The following is a 26582-nucleotide window of genomic DNA, read 5'->3' as shown; positions in this document are numbered from 1 at the left end:
CTTAGTTGATGCTTCTTTTCCGTGCTTTTGCTTTCTCGGCATCTTCAGTAAGTGTTTAATAAATGCTCACTGACCGACTTGAGAGGATGGGGCAATGTGTTCGGGAGAAGGCAGGGCACTAATTGGTTAGTGTGTGTGTCTGTGTTACGACTTACTCCGGGCCTTTAGCTTCTTTCTTACTGATGGATCTGTCTGCTTGGCTTGCTAGCGTTCTCACGCTCTCTGGTGGGGGGGGTTGACAGCCGGGAGCTGGGGGTCCCCAAGGCTGTGGCGCACGGCGGCCTGACATCAGTGCAGAGGGGCAGCCCGGCACCCGCAGAGATGCTCACTCAGAAGGGGGCTTCGGACCCAGGGCGCGGGTCCAGATTTGGGCCTCCCGGGGGGAGTGGCCTGCGGGGGCAGAGAGGAGGGGGCGTGGCCTCAGATCTCAGCCTCCGGGCCTTTGGGCGGTGTCATTCACGGAGGGGGCGTGGTCTCTGCGGGCAGTTGGGCTGGGCGACGTGGGGGGCCTCTAGGTAGTGGGTGTGGCCACTGGGTGTGGCCGTTCCAGGCGGGGGCGTGGCCTCCGGCGCGGGAGGGGGCCGGCGAGCCTTCCAGGACGGGGGCGGGGTCCAGTCTCCGCGCGGGCAGGCGGCGCGTGGGTGGGCGGGAGGGGGTGGGGGGCCCGGTGGGCTTGGCGAAGGCTGTGGGGGTAGGGGCGGTGGGGGGGAGATCCGGAGGGGGCGGGGGCGGGTCCGACCGGCGCATGCGCGCTGCATTGTTTTGACTGAAAATGCCGTCGGTTTCGAAAGCGGCGGCGGCGGCGGTGGCGCTGAGCGGATCCCCCCCCCAGACGGAGAAACCGACTCATTACAGGTCAGTGTTCCGTGCCGCCCCCTACCGCCCGGGGCTGTAGCCGCCGTAGCCGCAGCCGCCTCCGCCACGGCAGGCGGGAAGCGGCCTCGCGCGCCCCCGCCCCCGCCGCCAAGCGCTTTGGCCCGCGCGCCCGCGTACCCCCACCCTCCTCCCCCCAGCTCCCGGTCCTCCTCGCGGCTCGGCCTGGCGGTCTCCGGGGCTGCACCGCTCTGAGCCGGAGGCGGCGGGGCGGGGCGGCTGCAGCGCTCCCGCGGCCTCCGAGCACCCGCCACCGCCGCCTCCGTCCTCCCCGCCCTCCCCTCCCCCCGCCCGCGGAGCCGCCTCCCAGCCCGCCCCTCCCCCAGGCCTCTCCGCCCGCTGGACTCCTGGGCTCCGGGCCGGGCCGGCCCGCCCCACTCCCCGCCGGATACCCTGAACTTCCTGCCTAGTGGCCCTTACGCGGCCTCCCGGGCTTTCCCCAGCCCACCTGGGCCCGTGCCGTCCAGCCCGTCTCCTTCCCGCTTCCCGGGGCTCCGGGGTCTTCCCTTCTTCCCCGCCCGCTCGCCGTCCCTCTCGTAGCTGCCACCCTATTTCCCTGTCCCCATCCCCTGCCGGGAGCCCCAGATGCCAGGCCTAAAGTGCCAGCCATTACCTTCACCCATACCCCTCGCACACCCCCTCTTTCTTTCTTCATTTAAAAAGTGCTGAAACAACATTGGTGTTAAGCAAAATTTCGCAAAATCTGCCTTCGGGACAGTTTAGGAGCTGGCTTGGTAGTGGAATTCTGTATATTCTGAAAAAATCGGGTATGAATAGATGGGAGAGGGTGTGCTTTTTTTCGCACCCTTGCTTCATTTAATGCAGACCTGTGCCTGGGGGATTCTCTTTCCCCATCCATCCATTGCAATGTAATTGAAGATAGATGGCTCTTAGGTCTATTTTACGTAGAGATTCCCTTTCTAAGTTTGCGGTGGCAATTAACATTAAGTTGCTTGGCCCTAATAAAGTTACATTGTTATACATGCAGTTTAGACTGACAATAAGAACTATAAGTTATCAAGCAAACCCTGCTTCAAATGTATAGTACTTCCCTCCAGCTGAAACGACTTGTAATACCATTTATCTTTTTAGGTATCTAAAGGAATTTAGGACAGAACAGTGCCCCCTGTTTTTGCAGCACAAGTGTACACAACACAGACCATTTACCTGTTTTCATTGGCATTTCCTAAATCAGCGTCGCCGTAGACCCATCCGAAGGCGTGATGGAACTTTTAATTATAGTCCTGATGTATATTGTACAAAATATGATGAGACTACAGGAATTTGTCCGGATGGTGATGAGTAAGTGTATAACTTTCTTTTTGTACTTTTAGTAAGTTATGGTGATTATCAAAGTGATTTTAATAATAGTTTGCATCTTACCTGGACAAAGACAATTTAATCATCACATTGGAAGGTGAAGAAAGAATCCTTAAAGATTTTAACTAAAATTAACGACTTACCAGAAAGTATTTATCTAGTGTATGAACGATTCTGCGTTTTTAAGGTTTTAAAAGTACACCAAGAATTCCCTATGTCACTCTGTTATTACTCAAATTGCTTATCTAGTTGATAATAGGTTGGCATATGTTGATAGCATACTTTAAAACTTCAGCAATTTTAAAAGAACTGGATTTCCTCTCCCTGTAATAATGAAATTAAAACTGTCTTCTCAAAAATATTATCAAGTGATTCTTTTTTGAGTAGTAAAGTACAAATTGACATGAATTTAAAAATAGAAAACAAAACTCAAAACTGCTCACTCACAAAAAGTTTACTGCAAAAAATAACTGAATTGTAGTGGGAGTGACCATTAGTGTCACTGACTTTCAGAGAATGAATTGAAAACAAATGATTTTATGAAAAAAAAAGTTTGTATTGAACCAAGTCACAGTTCTTCTGTATTGTTTTGACACTTAATAAGTACCCTTGATATGCTTTCCAAAATGTGCATTCTGTGAAGTGGAGGTATATACTCCCTTGGCTTTCTGCAGGGAAGGTCATTTTCAGGGACTGATTACTAAAAAAAATCTTGAGCTACAGTTGTTAGTGTGGTAAGGGTAAACCCTATGTATTTTGTTTTTTAAAACTTTTAATCATTTCTTCTGTGGTCCTTTATGGAATATGATAATATCATTGTAGTCTGTAAAAGATGCATTTTATATTTCAGCTTTTCTGGAATTGTTCTTGAGATTTTTATGCCCTAATATGTAGTTAGCTTTTGTAAAAGTGGCATACACAGCTGAGAAATACTTTCTATTTCTATTCAGTAATATCTGGAAGTCTGTCATATCTAACTTTTCTAACATTTTATTCTGGTCCTTCAGTTCTTTTTTGTTTATTTTTTGGTTAAATTTATCTAGATCTGAGAGGGGTAATGAAGTATTCCATTATTATAGTTTTCTTGTCTATCTCTCCCTGTAACTTATTTAACTTTTCCCTTAATTATTTAAATGCTATTCCATTTGGTTCTTATGTTTAGTACTGATATTCATTGTCTATGGTACTTTTCAGCAAGATGTAGTTTTCATTTTATTTTTTTAAAATATAGGTCTTTTTTTTTTAAACTATTGCTTTGTCTGAGATCATGGTTACAATCCCTACTTTTTTTTAATAGTAGCTGAAGCATAATCTATTTTGTTTCAGCCCCTTATTTTAACTCTCTGTGCATTTTTCTGTTTCAAGTATGTTTCTTGTAAACAATGTGTTGGATTCTGCTTTCTAATCCATTTTCTATCTTTTTCTCTTTTATGGGTGAGTTCATCCCATTCACAGTAATGGTTTTTAATTTTGTATTTCACTTAAATACTTTTCCTTCTCTTTGGTTCCTGTTCCCTTTGTATTAAGAAGAAGAGAGTGATGAGAGACAAGGAGTAAGCTCAGGACCAATGCTCTAGTTTTGGTGTAATATGTTTTTGTTCTCTGCCCCTCTTCTTTTTCCGTTACCTATAGCCTAATAGCAGGTTCTTGTCTTTTTCCCCTTTTAAGCCCCTCTTTGAAGTCCACCCTTCTAAGTAAGAGTTTGTTTTGCTTATGACTAAACCCTCCCTTTTATCTTTTCTCTTATTTTCCCTTCTTTTATTTTCTCTTTCCTTTCTCCCCTTTCTTTCCTATTTTCCTCTTAAACAAAATCTTTTTCTGTACTGTTTTATTTCTTTGATCAATTCAGATGAGACTGAGGTTCAAGTGTCTCCTGCTCTCCTCAGCCTTTTCTCCTTGTTTGTATAAACTTCTACTTGCATACCTCAATTATGTGATGTAATTTCCCCTATTTTTCCTATCCCTTCCTTCCCCTCCACCAATGTATTCCTCCTTCCCTAGCCTTCCCATTCTTTTAAGATCATCAGAATATAACAGAACCGTAGGCTCTCTAATCAGATACTCTCTATGATCTCTGATGATGATAGGGTTTTGAGGGGACTTGAATATCTTCTCCCTATATTAGGATACAAACAGTTTATTCTTATTTAGCCCCTTATTACTGTGTGCTCATATTTATCTTTTTTTTTTTGTTTCTCTTGATTCTGCTGTTTGCATTTCAAAGTTTCTATGTAGCTCTGATCTTTTAGGAATGCTTAAAAGTCCTCTCTTTCATTGAACTTTTTTTTCCCATTAGAATTATGCTCAGTTTTGCTGGATAAGTTATTCTTGGTTTTAAGCCTATATATCTTTTCTCTTCTGGAATATCATATTTCAAATTCTCTATTCTTTTATAGTGGTGGCTATGGATTTTTCATGTGAGCCTGACTGTAGCTCTTTAGTATTTGAATTCTTTCTTTCTTGCTGTTTGCAGTATTTTTTCTTTGACTTGGAACCTCTGGATTTTACCTATAATTTTCCTGGGAGTTTTTATTTTGTGTTTTATTTTAGGAGCTGACCAGTAGATGCTTTCACTTTCTGTTGTGTCTTCTGGTTCTAAGTTATCTGAATAGTTTTATTTTAAGATTTCTTGAAATATTATGGCAGGCTTCTTTTTTTTGGTTAAAGCGTTCAGGTAGTCCAGTGATTCTTGACATTTTTTCTCTTGATTTTTTTCTACCTCACTTTTGGCAAAGAATTACCTTACATTTTCTTCTATTTTTTTTCAGTCTTTTGATTGAATATTTCTTTGAATATTTCTTGTCTCAGGGAGACTCATTGAAATATCTCTTGTCTTATGGAGACATTAGCTTCTATTTTGGTGTAAATTCTAATTCTCAGTTTTTTCCCGCTTGAGTAAGGTTTTGTGTTCCTAATTCCAAGCTGTTAATTATATTTCCAAATTTTTGTTCTATAACATCAATTTCTTTTCCCAGTTTTTTTCCTCTAGTGCTCTCCTTTGGTTTTCAAAAAATATTTTTTAGCTTTTTTTTTAATTTTTAAAGTATTGCTTCATCTCTTTCAGGAATTATAGTTGAATTTGTACCCAAGCTGTGTTTTACTTGGAGGTTTTGCTTGTAGATGTTTTGAAGTCAGTTCTTTTCTTTTGGGTTTGTGTCTTGAGTGTCCTTGTCATCATAATATCTCTATATGGTAGAATTCTTTTTTTTTTTTTAATGTTAGGGCTAGGCTATGAGTACTTCTTTGGGATGATGTCTGGGCTGAGCTTTTGTCCTCTTAGGTCCAATCACTGTTTTCTTGGGGTTTCATTGTGTTATGCTGGTCCAGGTTCTTAGGGACAGCTCAGACTGGTGACCTGTGTAACAATGATGCTACTTGCAGCTGCTGTGGAGGTGTAAGACCAATGACACCAGCACACAGGAGGGCTGCCACCACAGGTTCTTTGATCTGCTTTTCTAAAGGAAAGCAATTTTAAAGGGGTCAACAATCTTACTTTAATTAAACATATCATTCACTTAGTTCAGGGGAAAAGTCAGCACCCTGAACTTCAGAGAAAATACAAACATAAATTACAAACAGCAAAGACCAACAGACAGGGCTTCCAACTGTCTGACCATAGCAATACATACATAGTTACCAGAGAGAGAGAGAGAGAGAGAGAGACAGAGAGAGAAGCACCAATATTTGAGTTATCAAAGTGGGAGGAGGGGGATCCTTAAGGGCTACCCAGAGTCTCCTCTGGCCAAATCACAGGAACACTCTTCTAATGAGTGAGCCCCAAAGCAAAATGCTAACAGCAGAGTATATATACCCTTTTTACAGCCAGAGGGCATCACAATCCTGGTGACCCAGTGCCTAATTAGAAATCAGCAAAAGGTGTGGGCCTCCCTACAAAACAAACGTCCCCTAATCAAGCTTCCCTTAGTGGGCCTGGCAGATCTTCATTCACATTAACATTACAATCTGCAAGGCTTAAGGGCTGTCAGAGTGATCTGATCCTGGGCAAAATCCAATCATTGCCTTCCTGGTCTGAGCTCTGTAAGTTCTTGACCTGGGTGTGGGTCTGCATAATACTCCTGTTGGCTTGCCCCTGATTGGAAGTTTTAGTAGTCTACTGGATTATGTTGATCAGCCAGCTGGAAAGCTCTGCTGGTTCAGAGTAAGAGAACTGTAGGTTCTTCTTGGGTCTAGGATTCTTTCCCTGCCTGTTACACTGGGGACTTCAGCATAGTTTGGAGGCTGGAACTGAGACGTTACTTTGTTCCTGGGGTCTGACACACATAGCTGTTGTTTGCTTCTGAACATGTTCCTTGCTTAGTGCATAACCTAGGATTGGTGACAGCTCCTCAACCTTGGAAGCTCATCCTGAGTGCAGATCCCTACTTCAGTCTGCTTTGGATCTGTGACCCAGAATTGTGTAGTGAGTGACAGAGCTGCCCAGTTGACACCTGTTCTTGCATTCTGCATAAGGACAAGCTTCTCTAAATATGTTTGGGACCTCTTCTTGCCCTGGTGTGTAGCTTAGATCCTAATTTCTGCACACCATGGCATCCCTGGCCAGACTGCATTGTCTGTGTCAGTAGTATCTACAGACCTCTCTGTCTGTCTCTCTTTGCTGACCTTGGTTTGGAAATATAGGTCACTGTAATTTTTTTCCTTGGGTTTCCCAATCAGGGGCAAGAGAATGAGCATTTATATAGTATTCACTATGTGCCAGGCACCATGTTAAGTACTTGACAGATATTATCTCATTTGATCCTAGTGACTTATCCAGAATTACAGATAGTCAGTGTTTGAAGACAAATTTGAGAGAGAAAATAATCCCTGCCTATAAAGAGTTTACATTTTACTGAGAGCTAAGACTTGTACATGGATAAATATAGTAGAAGGTAATATAATTAATGGCTCACATAAAGCTTTATGGAGGAGGTGAGGTGGTTGGAAGCAGAGGCAAGAAGGGAGAGCACCGCAGGCATGGGGGACAGCCAATGAAAAGGCATGGAGTTGGCTTGTCTTTTTATGAGGAATAGTAAGAAGGAGAATTGTTCCTAAATTGTAAGGGAAGGGGAGTAATTTCTAAGACCTGGGTTTAAGTCTTGCCGCTGATTCATATTGGGTGTGTGACCCTGGGCAAATTATTTAACCTTAGTGCACTAGGTAATTGTCAGAGACTATTCTTAGAAAAGAGGGTACTGTCATGAATTGGTAGAGGTCAGTTTTCTCATCTGGGGGTTCAGTGATTGTTTTCAAATCATTGACTTGATAGTCATCCATGTAGAGCTTTTTGAACCTAAGGAAGCAAATGAGGTCACCAAGGAAGAAATTGGAGGGGAAAGAGGTCCCAGAACAGAGCTGGGGGAACACTAATGCTGAGGAAGTGGGAGATGGATAATGAGCCATTGAGGTCTGAGCCTGATTATAGGCATCCAGGATGATCTAGCAGTTAGAGAGAGGCTGAAGATGTGTCAAGAGGGAATAATGAATAATAGTAATAATTCTTTCTGTTTGGACGGGATAGATGGAGGGCATAAGTGAAGGTTTGATCTTGACAGGAAGGGCTACTTCTTTCTCAGAAATTAGGGTAAAGGAGGACAATTTAAATGAAGATATTGAAGGATTTTGAGGTGTGGAGTAAAGAGATGAGAGAGATCATGATAGATGGCTTTGATAAAAATACTGTAGTTGGTAAAGGACATTTGAGGGATGAGGGGTGAGTTGACTGCTTGAGTACCCTAGAATACCTGAAGGGAGTGAAAGAGAATCAATCTGTGAAGAATAAAAAGATTGCTATGCAACATTGAGAGCCCAGCTGAGATCAGATAAATTGAATTTATAATGGGCCCCGTCTGCAGAGTGATGTGAAGGAGGATGGAGGGAATGATTTGAGGTTGAGGATTTGACCAGGTGTGAATGAAGGCCAGCAGGCAAGAGAGTTGTAGTTTGTCATCGAATTGGTTAATTATAAATAGTGTCAAGATTAAAGGGTGGAAGTGAGACCAGATTAAGCACTGGACTGGGAGTATAGGGAGAGATGGAAAAACTGGAGACTAGTGAAGATTAGGTTTGGGAGGAGTGAATAGATGGCAGAGCAGATAATTATTATAGAGAAGTGAATTTCAGCCTTTATGAAAGTGGCACTCTATGGGTAATGGTGAGATTTTAGGCTATGGTGACTCAGGTGATTTAAAATGTAGGTCATGGGAATTGAGGTTGATGAACTGACTGTTATTTGAAAGCATGGGTTTGTATGGAGAAGAGCCAGGTACTGAATTCTTTGAGGAAGAAGGAGGAGTGACCACAAGGTTGACAGGTCCTAGTAGTAAGAATCTGGATGGGGTAATATAGGCAGATATAAGGCATTGTGATTCATTGGAAAGAGTATTGGCTTTAGAGTGAAAGGAATTCATTTCAAATCCTGCCACACTCTACTTGCGTGACTTAGAGAAGTTGCTGAACCTCACTGAGTTTTATTTTCTTACCTGTAAAATGAAAGGAGTTGAACTAGATAGCTTCTAAGGTCATTCCCTGTTCTTACATTATGATCATTTCATTCTCAAGGGAGTAGTTGTTGAGTGGTGGCAGAGGGATGATCTAGAAGTGGCATTGAGGAGCATGGAGTTTGCTAATTTCTGCTGGGCTGCTGTGTCAGGGCATCAGAGCAAAAGTGCAACCAGAACTGGAGAGGGTGACTAGGGATGCAATGTCTTCTGGAGAAAACCAGGTTTCCAGAAATGTCAGAAAAGAAAATATTTAGGAATATGGGAATATTTTAGGGAACTGTGTTAATAATAAGTAGAAAAGGAATTCTGCATAGTGTATGTAGTGCTCACTTGGCTTTTGAACCACTAGTTTTAATGATGGGAGGAAGTTATCTAAACTCACATAGCTTCTCAGCTACAGCTCAGAAATAGTGATGTTTAAGAATTTCTTCATCTAAGATATGATATAGACTATTTGAGTTCTCTTTACTTTAATGCAGTTTCAGTTACTTTCTGTCCTTTTTCTATTTCGATACTGCTTGAACTGCTTTGAAGTTAATAAGTAAAGCACTCATTACTGGCAGACAAGCGTGTAATGTATATAGCATTTTTGCAGTTTTAAGTAATTGGATTTTAAAATTTATTTTATTTTTTTTCTTCATTTCTTTTTTAAATTTTTTTAATTAGATTTTTTATTTTTAGTTTACAGCACTTAGTTCTACATGTTCTTAAGTTTAAAATTTTCTTCCCTTCCCTCCCCTCTTCCCTCCAAGATGGTATGCAGTCCGATATAGATTCTACATAAACCTTCGCATTAAACTTACTTACACAATAAGTCAAGTTGCAAAGAAGAATAATGACCAATGGAATGAATCATGAGAGAGAAGAAACAAAACCAAAAAAGAAAAGAAAAAAAAGAGCAGATAGTTTGCCTCAATCTGCATTCAGACTCCATAGTTCTTTCTCTTGATGTAGCTAGCTTTTTCCATCATGAATCCTTTGGAGCTGTCTTTGAGCCATGTATTGCTGAGGAGAGCCAAGTCTATTAAAGTTAGTCATCACAGAATCAATGTCTGTGGCTGTGTACAGTGTTCTCCTGGTTTTAAAATTTATTTTGACAAATTTTCTAGTACTAAAATAAACAGATATTTTTTAAATGCATATCAGTGGTACACACAAAAAATTAGAAATTAGTAATTGTGAGTAGATATACTTCATGGAAATTCAAAGTATAAGATTTCCTTTTCAAACTGAATCTTTGAGGATTTTAGAAGAAATAGAATACTCTATTCCTACCCAAGGAATTGAGGTGCTGTGATTTTAAAGAATAATACTGTGGGGGAAAATAATTCTGCATAGAACAGTTTCAAATTGCTTTGTCAGTGGTTTGTTAAGGATGGAGTTTACATTGGATGGGATCTCAGAACCTACATGAAAGTGAGTTTATATGTTTACTTTTGTTGAAAAGAGAAGTAGCTTTCATTTGTCAGAGATGTTCTAGTTAAAGAATAAAATGTTCCTTAGTGACAATCTGATACTTATAGTAAATTCTAAAAATATGCATATTTGAAATGTTTTCAGTGGTTTCTGGAAATTAGATTGTTTTTAATTAAGGTGTTTGTAGCAAGAATATGGTACTTGAGCTTTGGTGGAGACAGTTACATTTTGGTAAGCTTCAAAGGTAGCTGTTTGCAAAAAAAAAAAAAAAAAGGTAACGTTGCTTTGAAAGCTGGTTTTAAAAATATGTTACTCCATTGGTTATTACTCTGGTGTTTTGCCCAAAGGTTTTTGAATACAGGGTAAAGGGTCTGTTTAATTGAAACCTCTGTTTTAGTCTTTGCCATTTCCTTTGTGTCTTTGGTCCAGTCATTTGATGCTTTTGCTTCAGTCGTTATCAGATGAGGCCAGAAATGTCATAGTTCACATTCCTGTAATGCTTTTTAAGGTTTAAAAGTGTTTTTCCCACAATAGTTTTGGTAATGCTAGCTTTGAGGTAGTATTATTGCCTCCATTTTACAGGTGAGGAAACTCCCATGGATTGACATAGGGTGCTGACCATCATGCTTTCCATTAAGCCAGGGTGATTGGATCTAATGAAATGAGTTTACAGTCATTTTTTATATTTTACAAAGATACATGTTATTGGTTAACAACATTCAAGGGTAAATTGGAACTAGTTGTAAAAAAAATAGCTTTGTTTCCCGTTAAGCATTCTTTTCCACAATAAATATTGTAAAATGAACTTGGCCCTTTGGAAAATGTCATTCACATATGAATTTGTTTCATAAAAATATCTTGATGGCAAAACTATATTTTAAATACTGAATAATTTAAGGAACTCAGTAATTGGTGGGTTGCTCTGATTTTCTTTTCTTCTATTGTTGATTCAATGTGTATAAATCTACACTTAGTAAGAACCCAAGTTGACATTCTGGTTCTTACTAAAGAATTTAAATGTTTGTAATTTTTAATTAGAGTATGAAGTTACTTGTTTTGATAGTTTATAATGGTGTTTTGAATTTCTTTGCCATCTTTCACCGAGGGATTTCAAAGTACTTAGTAATTAGTGCTTATTCCACTGAGAGAGGAAATTCCCTCCATCCCTCCCCCCACCTCCATCCTGAAAACACTGGAGAGTTGCGTATTTTTTCAAGGCTACCCTCTAGTTAGTGGCGAAAGGTAAAATTATAATTCTGAATCCTAGGTATCTTCTTGAACCAGATTTCTAAACTGTTAAGACCTACCCCTTATTTAGCTATACAGTTTCTCAAAATGATTTAAAAAAAATAACAGATAAGAATAGATTTTTAGTTATAGATTTATTATTGTAATAGATATTACATCTATTAATATGCATTGTTTGGCATCTCAGAATATAATTTTATTTGAACTGTTCTATTTTAGTGATGTCTAGATTAATTATGAAGGTGGAGAATATACGTTTTGTAAGTTGAGTGATAGTAGAATCTTAATTTTAGAGTTGGAAATGATTTAGTCCATCCAGCTTATTTTATAGAAACTCAGTTCCAAATCGATAAATAATTTTAAAAAGTTTACATTTATAACTTGCTTTAAGATTTTCAAAGCTTTTTACATATATTCTCACTTGTTTAATGCTACACAGCTCATATAGTGGCAGAGCAGGGATCCTCTTCATCCAGTGTCCTTTCCATGCTTTTATGAAACTTGCTTGTGTTAGAGTAATAGGGATAGATACAGGTTAATTCCATAAGCAAACTTATGCATGTAATGAAGAGAAACAGAGACACTGACCTATTTACGTAAATGTACTCATCTCTCTTCCATTGGTGCACTGTATTACAGTGATGACCTAAAGGAAAATGGTCAGAAACTGTGACTCACACCTGAAGATGGTGGTTAGAAATGTAGGAGGATCGAGTAAAGCTCTCTCAAACCATTTCCTAATCTTCTGCTGTCTGTGAACCTGGGAGGTGGTCCATTTGTTTAAACAAATCTACTTAGGACACATGATCTTTTGTGTTTGCATATATATGTATACACATGTCAGCCATTATCCTTTCTTTCATGGTTAAAACTACCTTTACTGTATTGAGTAAAAGGGAAGTGTGGACACCCGTATCTCAATACATAGATACATACATATGTTGTTGTTCAGTTTCAGTCATGTCTGACTTTTCATGACCCCATTTGGGGTTTTCTTGAAAAAGACATTGGAGTGGTTTGCCATTCCTTCTCCAGTTCACTTTATTGATGAGGAAACGGAGGCAAACAGGGTTAAGTGTTTAACCCTCTCACACAGGTCACACAGCTAGTAAGTATTTGAGGCCAGATTTAAACTCAGTAAGATGAGTCTTCCAGACTCCAGGACTGGCGCTCTATCCACTGAACCACGTAGCCACCCCACATACAAATGTACACACACACACACACACACACACATGCATGTGTGTGTGTATGTGTATATATATATGAATTTATCTCTACAGTGAACTTGAATGTACTGATAAAAGTAGTTGGGAATAATCTGCATAATATATAGATTTGACAGTACCACTCCTCAGATATCTTCAATAGCTCTTATTGCCTGTAAGATAAAATACAAACTCCCTAATTTGACATTTAAAGCCCTTCATAATTTGGCCCCAATTTAGCTTTCTAGTAATCCAGTAGATCAGTGACTTCATCCATGTAGGTATTCCCTCTAACAATTCACATCAGAAGCTATCCATGTCTTTCCATCTTGTGCAGCTCTTATCCATGTCCTCCTGTTAATTTGCCAGAGCGAGACCACACCGTGTGCTAGGGGCTTTCTTTTTTTTGTTGTTGGCATTTTGGAATACTGGTGGAAGTTAGGCTGTCTTTCACTTTATCCCTTTTACTCAATAAGTGACTCATCCTCTTTTCCACTCTTGTTTCTCTGATAGCATTCTTTATGTTTCTCGTGCACAATTCCTCATCCCTGATGCCTTGCATTCATTCATTCAGCAGCCAGCTCATGCCTACCATGCCTCTCTTGAATGCTTTTTAGTTCACCTTCAACTTCAGTTCTTCAGAGACTTTAGTTTTCTATGATTTGTAGTCAAAAGAATATTGGTGTAATTTTTCAGTTTCCCGAAGGCAATCTAACCTGCATTCTTCCACCTCTTTATTTCTTGTCCCAATCTAGATCTTCTGTATGTCTTTGTTTTTTAGATATGTTTCTTGTAAGCAAGAGTTTGTGTTCTTATGCAGTCTGTTAGTCATTTTATTGTTTATTCCATTCATATTTAAGTTATGAGATGTAGATTAGAATTTTAAAATTTAAAATTTAAAATAAATTTTTAAAAATTTGTCTCTGATGCTATGATTTTTTTCTGAATGAGAGTTTTTTTTTTTAATTCCTCTTTTAAGATGTCTTTGTCACTACAGTTATTTTTGCTTAATTTATTTTAAGGCAACCCTATTTGCCACAGGCTTTCTTCTCCTCAACTTCGACATCCCTCCTCCCTTCTGTTTGTCAACCCTTTCCTTAATTTTGGAGTTTCACTTAACTTATTGATTCCTTTCTCATTCTTTCCTTTAATTATCCAATTCTTCCCCTCCTCCTCCCTCCTTTTTCCCCTCTGTTAAGTAGTTAAAAATCCCCCTTCTGTTAAGTAGTTAAAAATTCCCCCTTTTTTCTTCCTTTTCAACTTCTTTTGTTTATTAGTGGTTGTCGTCCCCCCCCCCCCCATTTTCTCTGCCCTTTTTTTTTAAAGCGTTTTTTACTTTGTTCTTTTCATTTACTTTATTCTAAACTTTTATTCTTTGGTTTATGATCTTTATACTTTTTATTACTTTTTTTAGTCTCTTTGTGCTATCTATGAAATTAAAGCTTCTAAAGTATCAAGTTTGAATTCTAAACAATTTCTAAGTTTTGCCTTGTTTTTATTATCCTTTCCTCGCTTTTCTCTCTTGTTCCTTCCTCTTAGAAGTGTCAGTTCCTGCTGGAGGTAGGTACTATATTCTCCTCTGAATTCTCTGCCCCAGTGTTGTCTTCCACCTCAGGTTTTCCTTAAAGCTATTTCATCTATATTTCTCTTTTGCCTCATCAAATTTGTACCTTGTATTATACTTATGTATGCTTTCTCCCTGCTTTCCCACCCCCTAAACTATAAGCTTCTTGAGGTAGGGACTCTGACATTTTTTTTTAATCTTTGTGTCCCTAATACTTAGCAGAGTATCTGGCACATAGTAGAATATAAGGGATTGTGTATCTCACATGGAATCATAATTGGGGATTACTTAGACCACAGGTGTTTCTGTTTCATTTCCCCATCTTCTTATACCCTCGCCTTTCCACTTAAGACTGTGTTTCAAGATAACATTCTGAAATGAAATTCTATATGTGGTTTTTTGGCTTATCTTCACTTTTGCTACCTTCCAGTGGAAATCTTTATATATGTTTTAAAAGCCTTACCCCTAAGATAAATACTGTGTTTCCTTCCTCCTCCCTCGTTTTACTGTGTGTCTAACTGTACTTGGTAAGTGATCTTATAAGAGATGAACATAACTGGGACATAATTTTTTCTGTATATGATAGTATTGCATGGTAGAAAGAACACAAAACTTGGAATTGGGGAACTTGATTCCATCATACTACTGTTGTGAGTTATTTAACATCTCTGAGCCTGTATTTTTTCCATCTTAAAAATGATTGTGCTTTCTCTCACAGGGTTATTGATAAGGATTAAATAAGATTCTGTCTGTAAAGCATTTTGTAATCTGTAAAGCACTATATAGATCCTGTTGCTGTTATAAATATGTTGTATTAAGAATTTTATCCATTTTAAGAAATGTTAATATAATTAAATACTTCAAGAATTTGTACTTTTGTTACTGAGCATCTCCCCCAACCAGTAACTCCTCTATAGCTTAGTAAATGGTCTTTTAGAATTACTGTGGCCTAATAATTAATTACCCCATAGTCAACCTGGTGATAAGCCTCTCTAAACTTAGCGAGGCTGGTCTTCAGACACATACAGTTCATTATGGGATCCATCTGTGTTTGATGACTTTCGAGTTTGGTAGGATCTGCCAGAAATTGCTCTCTCTCTGGTAGGATGTATTCAGGATTAGCTCCTTCCCATGAAGATGCATCAGAGGACAACTTAAATAATTGTATTATCATTGTCTTGGAGAGGGGGAGCTCTGGATCTGTGGTTTCATCAGGTAGGGAACTCCTGATGTGATATATATATATATATATATATATATATATATATATATATATATATATATATATATATATATATATATGGTCGTGCGTGTGTGTGTGTGTGTGTGTGTGTGTGTGTGTATGATTGTATTTCAAAATAATTGGTTTCTTTTTTAATTCTATGAATTTTATTCACTTAAAAATATTATTCTGAAAAGGGGTCCATGGACCTTCCTTAGACTACCAAAGATGTTCTTCATGAAAAAAAAGGCTGTAGACCCTGATCTATTGAGTTGCCTTGGTGTTACTGAGAGGTTAAGTGACTTGCCTATGGTTGAGCAGCTAGTGCTGTTTCCCTCTAGCATGTTTCATTGCTTTCACGTTGTTGGTATTGGTGGTGGTGGTGGTATATGTGTGTGTGTTTGGGTGTGGGGGGATGGGGGGTATTTATGAGCGAGTTTACCCAGTTTTTCGTTGTTTGTTTTTGCTCTCATTACATCTCAAAATTCTCCTTTCAGCAATATTTCCTTGATCTTTCAGCCTTTGGCTCAATTACCAATTTCTCTAGTTATCAATGACTATACTTCCAGTTAAAGTATTTGAGTATCTCTGTTCTTCATGTGTCTATTTCATCTCTTCCATTTTGTTGGAAACTCCTTGAGACCAAAGATTGACCATATCTATAGTCATTAAATATGATCAGTCTCTTTCAGAATTCTGTGATCTTTTTTCCAAGATTGGGAAAGTTGGAGGTACAAGTTCCCTTTGCAACTCCAGGATCATTTTATTAGATATGTCTAGCCTGGAGAGATTTTGGATTTCAAAAAGTATTTCTTTTAAGTCTCCTGGCAAGGTTCTTTCCATTGATTTTTATTCTTCTTAACTTTAAATGGCCGACCAAATTTAAATGTAGAGATTGCAAGGAATATACTATAGTAGAAAAAAAGTTGTGCAAAGGTTTCAGGATTTAGAGGCATTGATATAATCCTAAATGATAAGGCAATTCTAAGTTAGTTTCTAGGACTTATTCATTTGGTTTTTTTTTTTGTTTGTTTGTTTTTTGCAGGGGGAAGGCAGGGCAATTGGGGTTAAGTGACTTGCTCAAGGTCACACAGCTAGTGAGTGTGTCAAGTGTCTGAGGCCTGATTTGAACTCAGGTCATCCTGACTCCAGGGTCGGTGTTCTACTCACTGTGCCACCTAGCTGCCGTGACTTATTCATTTGGATGAAAAAGTTATTGGTGTTATGTGATTTTTAAAATACTTATATGTTCTATGTAAACCTCTATTCCTTTGAAAGTGACTAACAAGATTTTAAAGAGAGAAGAATCTTTTGGCTTTTTTTTTTTTCTGTTTTCTGTTTTAAAAGAAAATAAATCTCTTTTACCCCTACTTGCCTCTTTCCCAAGATCAAAATACCACTCATAAGATAGTCTCAGGTTTGGAAGTTCACTTGTTTACTTTTTATAAAAAGTTCATGCCTTACATGATTATCATTGTCTCTGGAAATTGGTATTAGGGTGATTATTGTCATTAGTTAAATATTCTGCCTAATTGAGTTTCCAAATATGAATTACCAGCATTTAAGTAATTAGACACAATTAAAACTGATTAGCTTGAACATAAATGTTAAATTAAGAAGGCCCTTTAGGATGACCATTATTCTATGAATTTTAAGGTGCTCGCTAATTGTATGTTCTAGCTGGTAGAACACCAGAGTTTAGGATTAGATTATTAAGATTGTTGGTGTAAAATTAAAACTATTGGAATTTATTAAGTGCTTATTTTGGGACAGGCTCTGTTAGCATTGAGGGATACAAAGAAAGGCAAAAAATACCTGCTGTAAAGGAGCTCACTGTTCTATTGGAGGCAACCACTTGCAGGCAACTATGTACATATAAGATATTTACAGTATAAATGAAAAGTAACAGCATTGTGCTGGTGAGTGTTGAACAATTGACTCTGGAAAGAAAAATCCAAACATGACACACTTCCAAGTATGATTTGTATTATTAACATTTTATCTATCATTTTCTTAAGTTTAGGCAGTAAACAAAACTGTAAATCGAACCTTGATTTGTAGTGTTTGCCAGTTTTACTTTAACAAGGTGGGGGGGAGGGGTCTGAGTTTTGAGAGGAGGAGAATTCAGAAAGGTGAGAGCAGTTTAGTCATGTGGACAATCAGTGAAAAGATACGGAGCCAAAAGCTGGATTGAGGAAAAGCAAAGGAGACCAGTGTTGCTGGATCTATATGATAAGTAGAGGGGAGTAAAGAAGACTGTACAAAGACTGGGAAGATGGAAAGGTTTTGAAGGGTTTTAAAAGCCAGACAGGATTTAATATCTTATCCTAGGAGTAGTAAGAGGGAGCCATTGGAGTTTGTATAGAGGATGACATGGCCAGATAGGCTTTAGGAAGAATTTCTTGACAGCTGACTAGAGGATGGACTGGAGAGGGGAGAGATTTGAGCCAGGGAGACCATCCAGCAGGATGATAAAATAAAAGTTCTGAGGTGAGGAGAACCTGCATCAGGGCAATGGCTGTGTGAGTGGAGAAAAGGACCTATCTAAGAGACATATTGTGAAGGTGGAAACAAGATTTAGCAACAGATTGTATATGGGGAGTAAATGTGAATGAAGGATTGAGGATGATGCTGACTGAGGTTGCCAACCTAGGTCACTAAAATAAATCTAGTATGTTTTTTGTGGGAAGGGCAAATATGAGCACCTAGTTAAACTTCTTAATTATTTAATTGTCTTTTTCCAAAATTAGGGCAGAGTGCCTTGATTTTCTTTGAGTTAGTTTATTGTTTGAAAACCTCTTTTGGATGTGTATAATGGTTAGTCTTCTATTTATTTAAAGTAGTTATGAGTTTTGGATCCCTCACAAGTTATAGAAGTAGAATAATCCTGTAGTTGAACTGCTTTGTACATGCATAGTGTATTAGTGCTGGTGTATAGGAATGAGGAAATAGTATTGAGAGTATCCAATAAAACTCTGTTACAAAATAACTTGCCCATTCTACAAACTGCTTATACTATAAAGTCATGTTTCAAACCTGAGGTGGTATAGGGTACATTTCTCTTACGAACAGCATGATATATCAAAAAGAATACCAAAGACCTGGATTCTAATGTCATCTCTTTTATCTTATAACTCAAGTGGCCTATGGGAATTTAATTCTTCGAAAGTCCTACATACTTTAGAAGAATATGGTAAAGACAGAATAAGATAACATTTGAAAGCATAATGTAAATTATAACAGAGTCTATAAATGTAAAGTTAATGGTTCTGCTGTTCACTACTGCTCTGCAGCAACAGCAATGCTCACACTTCTTTTAGCCATGCTGGGTTTGCACAGTATGCTCATTGATGCTAGCTCTTAAATAGGAAGTTTCCTTTTAAGAATTTCTGTTTCCTTTCTAATATAGTAAACCTGACTGTAGAAATGAAATCTCTGGACACTTTATTGGTTGTTTCTCACTCATTTAAAATGTCCTTTGTTCTGAAAAGGCACACACCCCTTTTCTCAGTCAAAGCAGTGATTGGTTCTTGTTCATCACATGCATTTGTGACTGCTTTGGACTACCACTGTTAGCCAACTAGCTGCCTGAGGAGTTATTGACTGTTGCCTGTTTTGTGATTAGAATGTTTAGTTGATATTTTTAAGAGACTTTCATCTTGGTAGAGTACTGATATCTTTTCAGTTTCAAATGGCTTTCAAAAAATTTTGCATGTGTTTTGTTTCTTTCATTTGCAAAATTAAGCAAATTTTTAAAAATATTGGCTTAAAAAAACAGCCATCAGAATAATATTGAGCCATATTACATTGGGAAAATTAAAATACAAAGCTTTTTATGTTGAACCCTTTTTTTTCTTGTCTCTTTTTCTCTTAATATCAAAATTTTTTTTAAAAATTTTGATTTCTAGGACTTAGATTTTTATCTCCTCCCACTGAAAAAGGATTATCAGTATGTAGTATGTTAATATAGATAATTATTAGAACTTTATTTTGAAATAAACTTTATTCATAATATTATGGAACAGGGAAAAACCCTCCACAATAATGATTCTAATTCTAATTAACTTTTAGAATATTTAACAAACCTTCCTCCATTATAATTCTGGTGCATTAGTTAAACATTCAAAAAGTATTAATTGGAACGTATCTTGTTCAAGATCCTTTTCATGGCTCTGTGGAGGACACTGAGATTATGTGCCATAGAGATAAGGATAACAAAATTTGTTGTAGGTTTTCTGTGTTTAATAATAATACTTTACATTTACAGACTGTTTTAATTTACATTATGCTTTCAAATGTTATCTCATTCTGTCATTACCATATTCTTGTAGATAGGACTTTAGAAGAATTAAATTCCCATAGGCCACTTAAGTTATAAGATAAAGAGATGATATTAGAATCCAGGTCTTTCGTATTCTTTTTGATATATCATGCTGTTTATAAGAGAAATGTACTGTATAGCATCTCAGGTTTGAAACGTGACTTATAGTATAAGCAGTTTGTAGAATGGGCAAGTTATTTTGTAATAGAGTTTTATTGGATACTCTCAATGCTAATTCAGGGGAAATAATTGAGGATTACTGGTAGAGAAAATGAAATCTCTCATTGTGACTCTTCTCCTTTACCATCTTCATTTGCTAATTTTCTCTGTTTAGCAGATTTTTATTTCCATTGACTGAAGTTTTTGTGCTTTGTTGATTTGAATTGCTTCAAAAACAGTCTTGAGGAGATTGGTTTTTTTTGGAACTAGAAAAGGGCATTCTAAAAATGGGTCCCATCAGCATGGGGACAGGAAAACTGTGTTGAGTCTAACATGAGTTGCATTGAAGTCTAAAGACAGGTTTAATGTAATCTTTTCATGTGTACTAGATAGGATGGGGTTCAGTGTTTGGGGCTAATTGTCTTTGCAATATATTATTTATGAAGTGCTACTTTGAAACTTTTCCATGCTTTAATGTCAAGTTTTGTCCTTTGATACTAGTTCTTTTTCTAGTTTGTGTGGAGGCAGACATTTAAAATAATTTCTTATTCTGTATGTTGCTCGGTGAAGTAGATGTACTTAGAGTATCTCAGAACAAATCAGTCTGTGTTTACAAAGAGGTTATTATTATTCATTTTTTCCTATTTAGCCTTAGTGCCTGGCACATAGTAGATGTTTTAATAAATATTTGTTGGTTGATATTGTTTGCAAATAGCTAGCTGGCTTGAATATTTTGTGTAGATTAGAAGGAGAATGTTTATAGGAGTTTGTTGATACCCAAGATAAAATGTCCATCCAGAGTCTGTTCTAAATACTAAAAATTAAGATAACATCTTGAGTCTGTTTTTAGTTGTTGCTGTTGTTGAAAGATTTGCTTAAAATATACTTTGATGTTTTAATACTTCAGTTGCTCTCTGACTTCAGTGGTATGGATCAGTCAGTAGTCAGTAAACATTTATTAAGCACCTACTATGTGCCAGGCACTGTGCTAAGCCCTTGGAATATAAAAGCAAAAGACAGCTCCTACCTTCAAGTGTTGTGAGGATCAAATGAGATAATATGTGTAAAGCACTTTAGAAAATCTTAAAGCCCTTTTTAAATGCTAGCTATTATCAAAACAAATTTTATTTCAATTTAAGAACTGTGTATAATTTCAATCCTCTTTATCAAGGGTGATGAGGAAAGGTAAAGTTGTTGTGTTTAAAAGTCAAACTAAATGAGAGCGGATAGAGTGGGCTTCCTGATATCTTCCCCAATGAAGATCATCTTTGACTTCTTCGGAAACAGACAGCTCCACAGTATGCTGGCTTTAGGCCAGTGTATTTTGCTGTCTGGTTTAGATAAGGACTTTTATTCTTTGAGCCTTTTGGACACTTATCACTACTAAATTGTAACTTAATTATGCTGAGAAGAATGCTAAAATTTATCTGTTTACTTATTGATCATTGTGTTATTTTCCTAGTCTGCCATTCTGGCCTTTTCTTCTCATTTGTAGACTGTTTTGTAGGGGTTAAGTATGATACTAAATCTAACTCTGCAACAATTTTGATAGATGCAGGTGAAACTTTTCTGAGATAGTTCATAAGCGTCATAGGGAAATTAAGGAACTTAATTAGTTAACTTACTTTGTAATGAGTTTTTTCCTTTGATTCTTCTCTTCAAGTTCACCAAAAGTGGTGTTGTGTTTAAAAAGAAAGAAAACCAGAAGAAATGATCAGTAGACTAGAGATTCTAGAAATGAATTTAAATAGTATATAAACTTGTGTGAATATATGACAAAACATAAGTAACTCAGTAGTTAAGAAAAGAAGCACTACATAATGTGAGAATTGGGTAATATTGTGGAGAAAATACATGACAGCATTCATTGCAGAAAACTCAATGTGTAAAAACGTTAGGCATTTTTCAATAAGAGAGGGTGAGAAAGAAGCAAGAATATTTTTTTTGGCAGTTCAGAGAAGATACATTTATGACCAGTGGAGACCTCTCTATGGCTCAGTTTGTTCATTTTTAAAGTGACCGAGGGATGGTCTAAAATTAATTTTGCTGGAGGATCAGATACTGTTTTTTTCACAGTCCAAGCTAAGAATGAATTATAGTTTGCTGACACCTGGACTAGATGACCTAAGGTCCCTTGCATGTCAACATTATATTTGTCGGTGAAGCGCAAAAAGGAGTTCATTGTGAAGCTGTTTGAAAGCAAAGACAATGGAAAAAGCTAAAATGTAGTGGGTTGACAAGGAAATCATTAGTAAGGAAATAGAGACAGCGAGTGTACTTCAACTTAGGCTGATGTGGAATCCTTTTTTTAAAAAAATATTTATTTTTAGTTTTTAACATTCACTTCCATAAGGTTTTGAGTTTCAAATTTTCTCCCCTTCCTTCTCCCCCTGCCAAGATAGTGTGTAATCTGATATAGGCTATATTTATGCATTCATATTAAACACATTTTCACATTAGTCATGAGGTAAAGAAGAATTAGAACTAATAGGAGGAACTATGAAAAAGAAGAAACCAATGACAAAAGAGGAGAGTAAATAGTATGATTCCATCTGCATAGACTTCAAAGTTCTTTCTTTAGATGTGGATAGCATTTTCCATTGTGAGTCTTTTGGAGTTGTCTTAGATCCTTGCATTGCTTAGAAGAGCTAAGTCTATCAAAGTCAGTCATCACACGCTGTGGTTGTTACTATGTATAATGGTCCCTTTGGTTCTGCTTATTTCACTCAGCATTAGTTCATATAAGTCTTTCCAGGTTTTTCTGAAGTCGCTTGCTCATCGTTTTTTATAGCACAATAGTTTTCCATTATGATGTGGAATTCTTTAGAGCAGAAACACAGTATTGCCTAGAGCTTATCTTGATAGGAATTTTTGAGGCATTTAAGGACTTAGTATGGTGAACTGCTGCTTTCAAGGCTTTCCTTAAAGGTGTCTCCTATGTAGCATTCATGTTTCTCACATAATTACTATGGCGATAACTTTATTCAATGATCTCATAAGTATTTTCATCAAATGAAGTTTAAAATGTAGATACATGCTTACCTAAGGCAGAATTTTCTAAATTCTGTGGACCATCCGATTGGAATGCGAAAACACTGGTACTTTCCAATACAATTACTGCAGAAATACACCTGCTTATTACAATAAAAACAAAGTCTAAATCAGAATTTTTAAAAAAGACATATACAAATACCTCAAATATGGTAAAATCAGTTCCATTTTCAGATGAGTGAAGCATATAGTCATTTAATATGATATGCACAAGTGAGATTGAATTTCTCTTGGTGCATTACCATTAGTCTGCATAGGCCCATGACACAGATGGGTTGCTACTTAACTGCATTTGAAATATGGAAATTTGAAGTTAATCAGTCTTTTTATGGAAATCACAGTATCATAATATATCCATTTTGTTTCCTAATGCCATTATGTTGCCCGGTGAAATTAATAAGCTGATTTCTAAACCACTCTACAGCTTTAAAAAAAATTGAAATAACTGAGTTATCAATATTCATTTGAAATTTGCAGCAGTTTTAGTTGTCTTAAATTTTTTGTCCACTAATTTTAAAATAAGTAAAATTACATTCTTTCATGATGGAGAAGTGCATAATTAGTTTGAAGAAAAAACCCACCAAAGCAGCTAGTATAAGCAAGGGCAATTGAGACCATTTAAGTAGTGGAAATACAGAAAAGTAAAAAACTCAAATACAAAAAAACACTATCCACTGTATCATTCAGCTTCACAGACATGGTTATTGAAGCAATTGGAAGACTTTTTATTTTTTGTTTCTTTGTATGAATACCTTAATTGCAGTTAGCAAGAAATCTAATAAATTGAAATATCTTAAAAGTCTATATATGTAACATGTTGACAGAACTAAAGAATTTTTCCAGAGAAAATTAGTTTTAATAAGCAAAAAAGCCTTTTTCAATAGCTATTTCTTTGACATCAAAAGGATTCCTTACCTTCTGTAAAGTTGCTTACAGAATTAAGTATTAAAAGTCTCATTTGATCCTCTCAATAGCATCCTGTGTATCTTTTTAGCCATATACCTACAAAACTCTATCTACATTTACTGCCTTCATTTCTTCTCTTCTCACTCATCAGACAGACTCTATTATTTTGTATTTATCAATCTGTTAGGCATTTATTAAGTGCCTGTTAGTGCCAGGCACTATGCTAGGTGCTGGAGATACATAAGTACAAAGAATGAAACAATCCCTACTCCTAATGAGTTTTACATTCCAGTGTGGGAGAGACAGTCACATATATAAATATGTATAACATAGATATAAACACAAATGTACAAAGTAGTTAAATACAAGGCAGTTCAAGTGGGAGTGCTCTGAGTCTAGCAGGGTAAGGATCCAAAAAGATTTCATGTAGAAGATGGAGCCATAGAGTATTTGAAGTCACTCTTAAAGAGTAGTAGTCTATGGGGCAGAGGTTAACAGGAAATGGGAATTGAGTGTAAAAAGGCCTCATTTGTTTCCTTTGAAATTTCATCCTATGCACAATATTTTCTCCTTTATCTCTGTTTACTCTCTTCACTAAGGGATGGTCAGTGCAAAGGCATGAAGACAGGAGATGGATTGTTGTGTGTTACACAGAGAGAAAGCCAGTTGGGTTGGTTTGAAGAGTGGAGGAGGAGGAATAGTGAATGATGAAGCTGCAGGATAGGTTGAGCACTGGTTGTGACTTTTAAAACTAGAGACATTGTGTATTTTATTATAGAGGTGTTCAGAGTTGATTGAGTAGGAGGTCAACTACTTGATCAAATGTGCACTCAGGATCACACTCTACTTCCAACCAAAATGAAAAAAGAAGAAAAGCAAAATCCATTTAATAAATATTCATAGTCAAAGCAAATTCCCCAAACTGGCCATATTCCAAAGTTTATGTCTCATTCTGAATCTTCAGTCTATCATCTCTTGGGTCACTGGGAGGTTTTAAATTCAGTCTCTTAGGTTTAAAATCTTGGTGTCATCTGGATTTGTCATTCTATCCCTTTGACTTACCCCTTTTATCCATGAAGTTGCCAAGTCTTGTTGATGCTTCCTCTACAGTATCTCTCCCATCCATCTCCTTCCATCTACACACATGTCCATTACTCAAGTTCAGTCACTTTTCACCTCATTTGAACTACTGCATTAATCTTTGCTTCTAGCTTCCCCTCTGAAATGCATCCTCTAAACAGCTATCAGATTCATATTACTAAAACCCAACTCTTGACCCTGTCACTCTCCTGCTCAAGAAGCACTCAAGACAAGATGCATACTCTCCCTTTTCTTTGGCCTTTTAAAGCCCATCAGTCTGTCTCTAGCTCACATTTCAGCTACTCTACATTCCTTTAAATTAAACTGGCTTCCTTGCTCTTCCCCATACCTGACATTCCATTTTCCTCTTGTGCATCCTTGCCAGGACTCTCCTGAATGCCTATAATGTACTACTCCTTACTTCTGTTTCACAGGATCCTTAAATTCTTCAAAACTCATCTCAAGTGCCACCTAATACAGAAGCCTTTCCTAATTCCCCAATTACTAATGCCCTCCATAAGAAATTACTTTGTATCAAATTTGTATTTGATTTCCTGATTAAATGTCATTTTCTCTCAATAGCACTCAAATGCAATCTCTCTGCTGACCTCCAAATTTGCATCTCCAACTGCTTTTCAAACATCTTGAACTGGATGTCCAGTAAACCTCTTAAACCCACTATGTCTGTCACAGAAATCATTATCTTTCTTCTTAAACTCTTCTCCCCTCCAACTCTTCCTATTACTGTAGAACACAGTACCATCATCCTTGTAAGCTTAGGCTTGCAACCTAAGAGTCATCCTGGATTCCTCATTCTCATCTCTCATATTTAAGGTGTTGCCAAGGCTTGCCAATTTCACCTTTGCAAAATCTCTCAAATAAGCCCCCCTCTCCCCTCTGACACTAGTATACTCTAGTACATTCGAGCACAGGCCCTCATCACCTCACAGCTTAGTTACTACAATAGCCTGCTATTGTCTGCTTGCCTTGTCTTTCCCCAGTCCAATCCATTCTCCCCACTGATCATATCACCTGCTTACCCCACCCCCCACTCAATAAACTCCAGTGGCTCCCTGTTACCTCCTACCCTTCTAGTTTTCTTACACCTTACTTAACAGGAAATACTCTTCAATCACACTAGCTTCCTGGCTGTTCCCCAAACAAGACACTATCTCTGGTTGTTTTCTCCCACTGTCCCCCCTGCCTGGAACTCTCTCCTTCCTAAACTCTGCCTATTGACCTCCTTAGCTTCCTTTAAGTCCCAACAAAAATCCCATCTTGTATAGGAAGTCTTCTCCAACCCCTCTTAATTCTAGTGCCTTCCCTCTGTTAATTATTTCCTGTTTATCCTGTACATAGCCCACTTTGTATATATTTGTTTGCATTAGATTTTAAGCTCCTTGAGAAGCAGGGACTGTCTTTTGCCTCTTATTATACTCCCAGTGCTTAGCACAGTGTCTGGCACATTGTTGTTATTCATTAGTTTCAGTTGTGTCTCTTCAGTTGTGACTCTTTGTGACCCCATTTGGGATTTTCTTGGCAAAGACACTGGAATGATTTTGCCATTTCCTTCTGGCTCAGCAGAGGCAAACAAGGTTAAGTGACTTAGGGTCACACAGCTAGTGAGCATCTGAGGCTGGATTTGAACTCAGGTCCCCCAGACTCCAGGGCCTGTGCTCTATCCACTTTATCACCTAGTTGCCCCCTGAGTAGG

The 26582-nt window shown here is 37.7% G+C and overlaps 1 protein-coding gene across 3 annotated transcripts in view; it reads left to right on the top strand.

Annotated features, from left to right (window-relative positions):
- The first annotated feature begins 769 nt into the window (after window positions 1-769).
- The window catches only part of UNKL (unk like zinc finger), a 128318-nt gene continuing 102505 nt past the window's right edge, over window positions 770-26582 (top strand). For 2 of the 3 annotated variants that reach the window (XM_036737686.1, XM_036737685.1), the window contains exons 1-2: window positions 773-855; window positions 1966-2175. In XM_036737686.1, the coding sequence (XP_036593581.1) occupies window positions 773-855; window positions 1966-2175 (293 nt within the window). Of the gene's footprint in view, window positions 856-1965; window positions 2176-26582 lie in introns of all 3 variants that reach the window. The other variant, XM_036737684.1, reaches the window with a different exon arrangement.

The sequence above is a fragment of the Trichosurus vulpecula genome, chromosome 9 (genome assembly GCF_011100635.1).
Source record: "Trichosurus vulpecula isolate mTriVul1 chromosome 9, mTriVul1.pri, whole genome shotgun sequence".
NCBI classification, from domain to species: domain Eukaryota; kingdom Metazoa; phylum Chordata; class Mammalia; order Diprotodontia; family Phalangeridae; genus Trichosurus; species Trichosurus vulpecula.
Note: the sequence above shows the minus strand (reverse complement) of the source record. Positions and strands in the feature narration are given on the sequence as shown.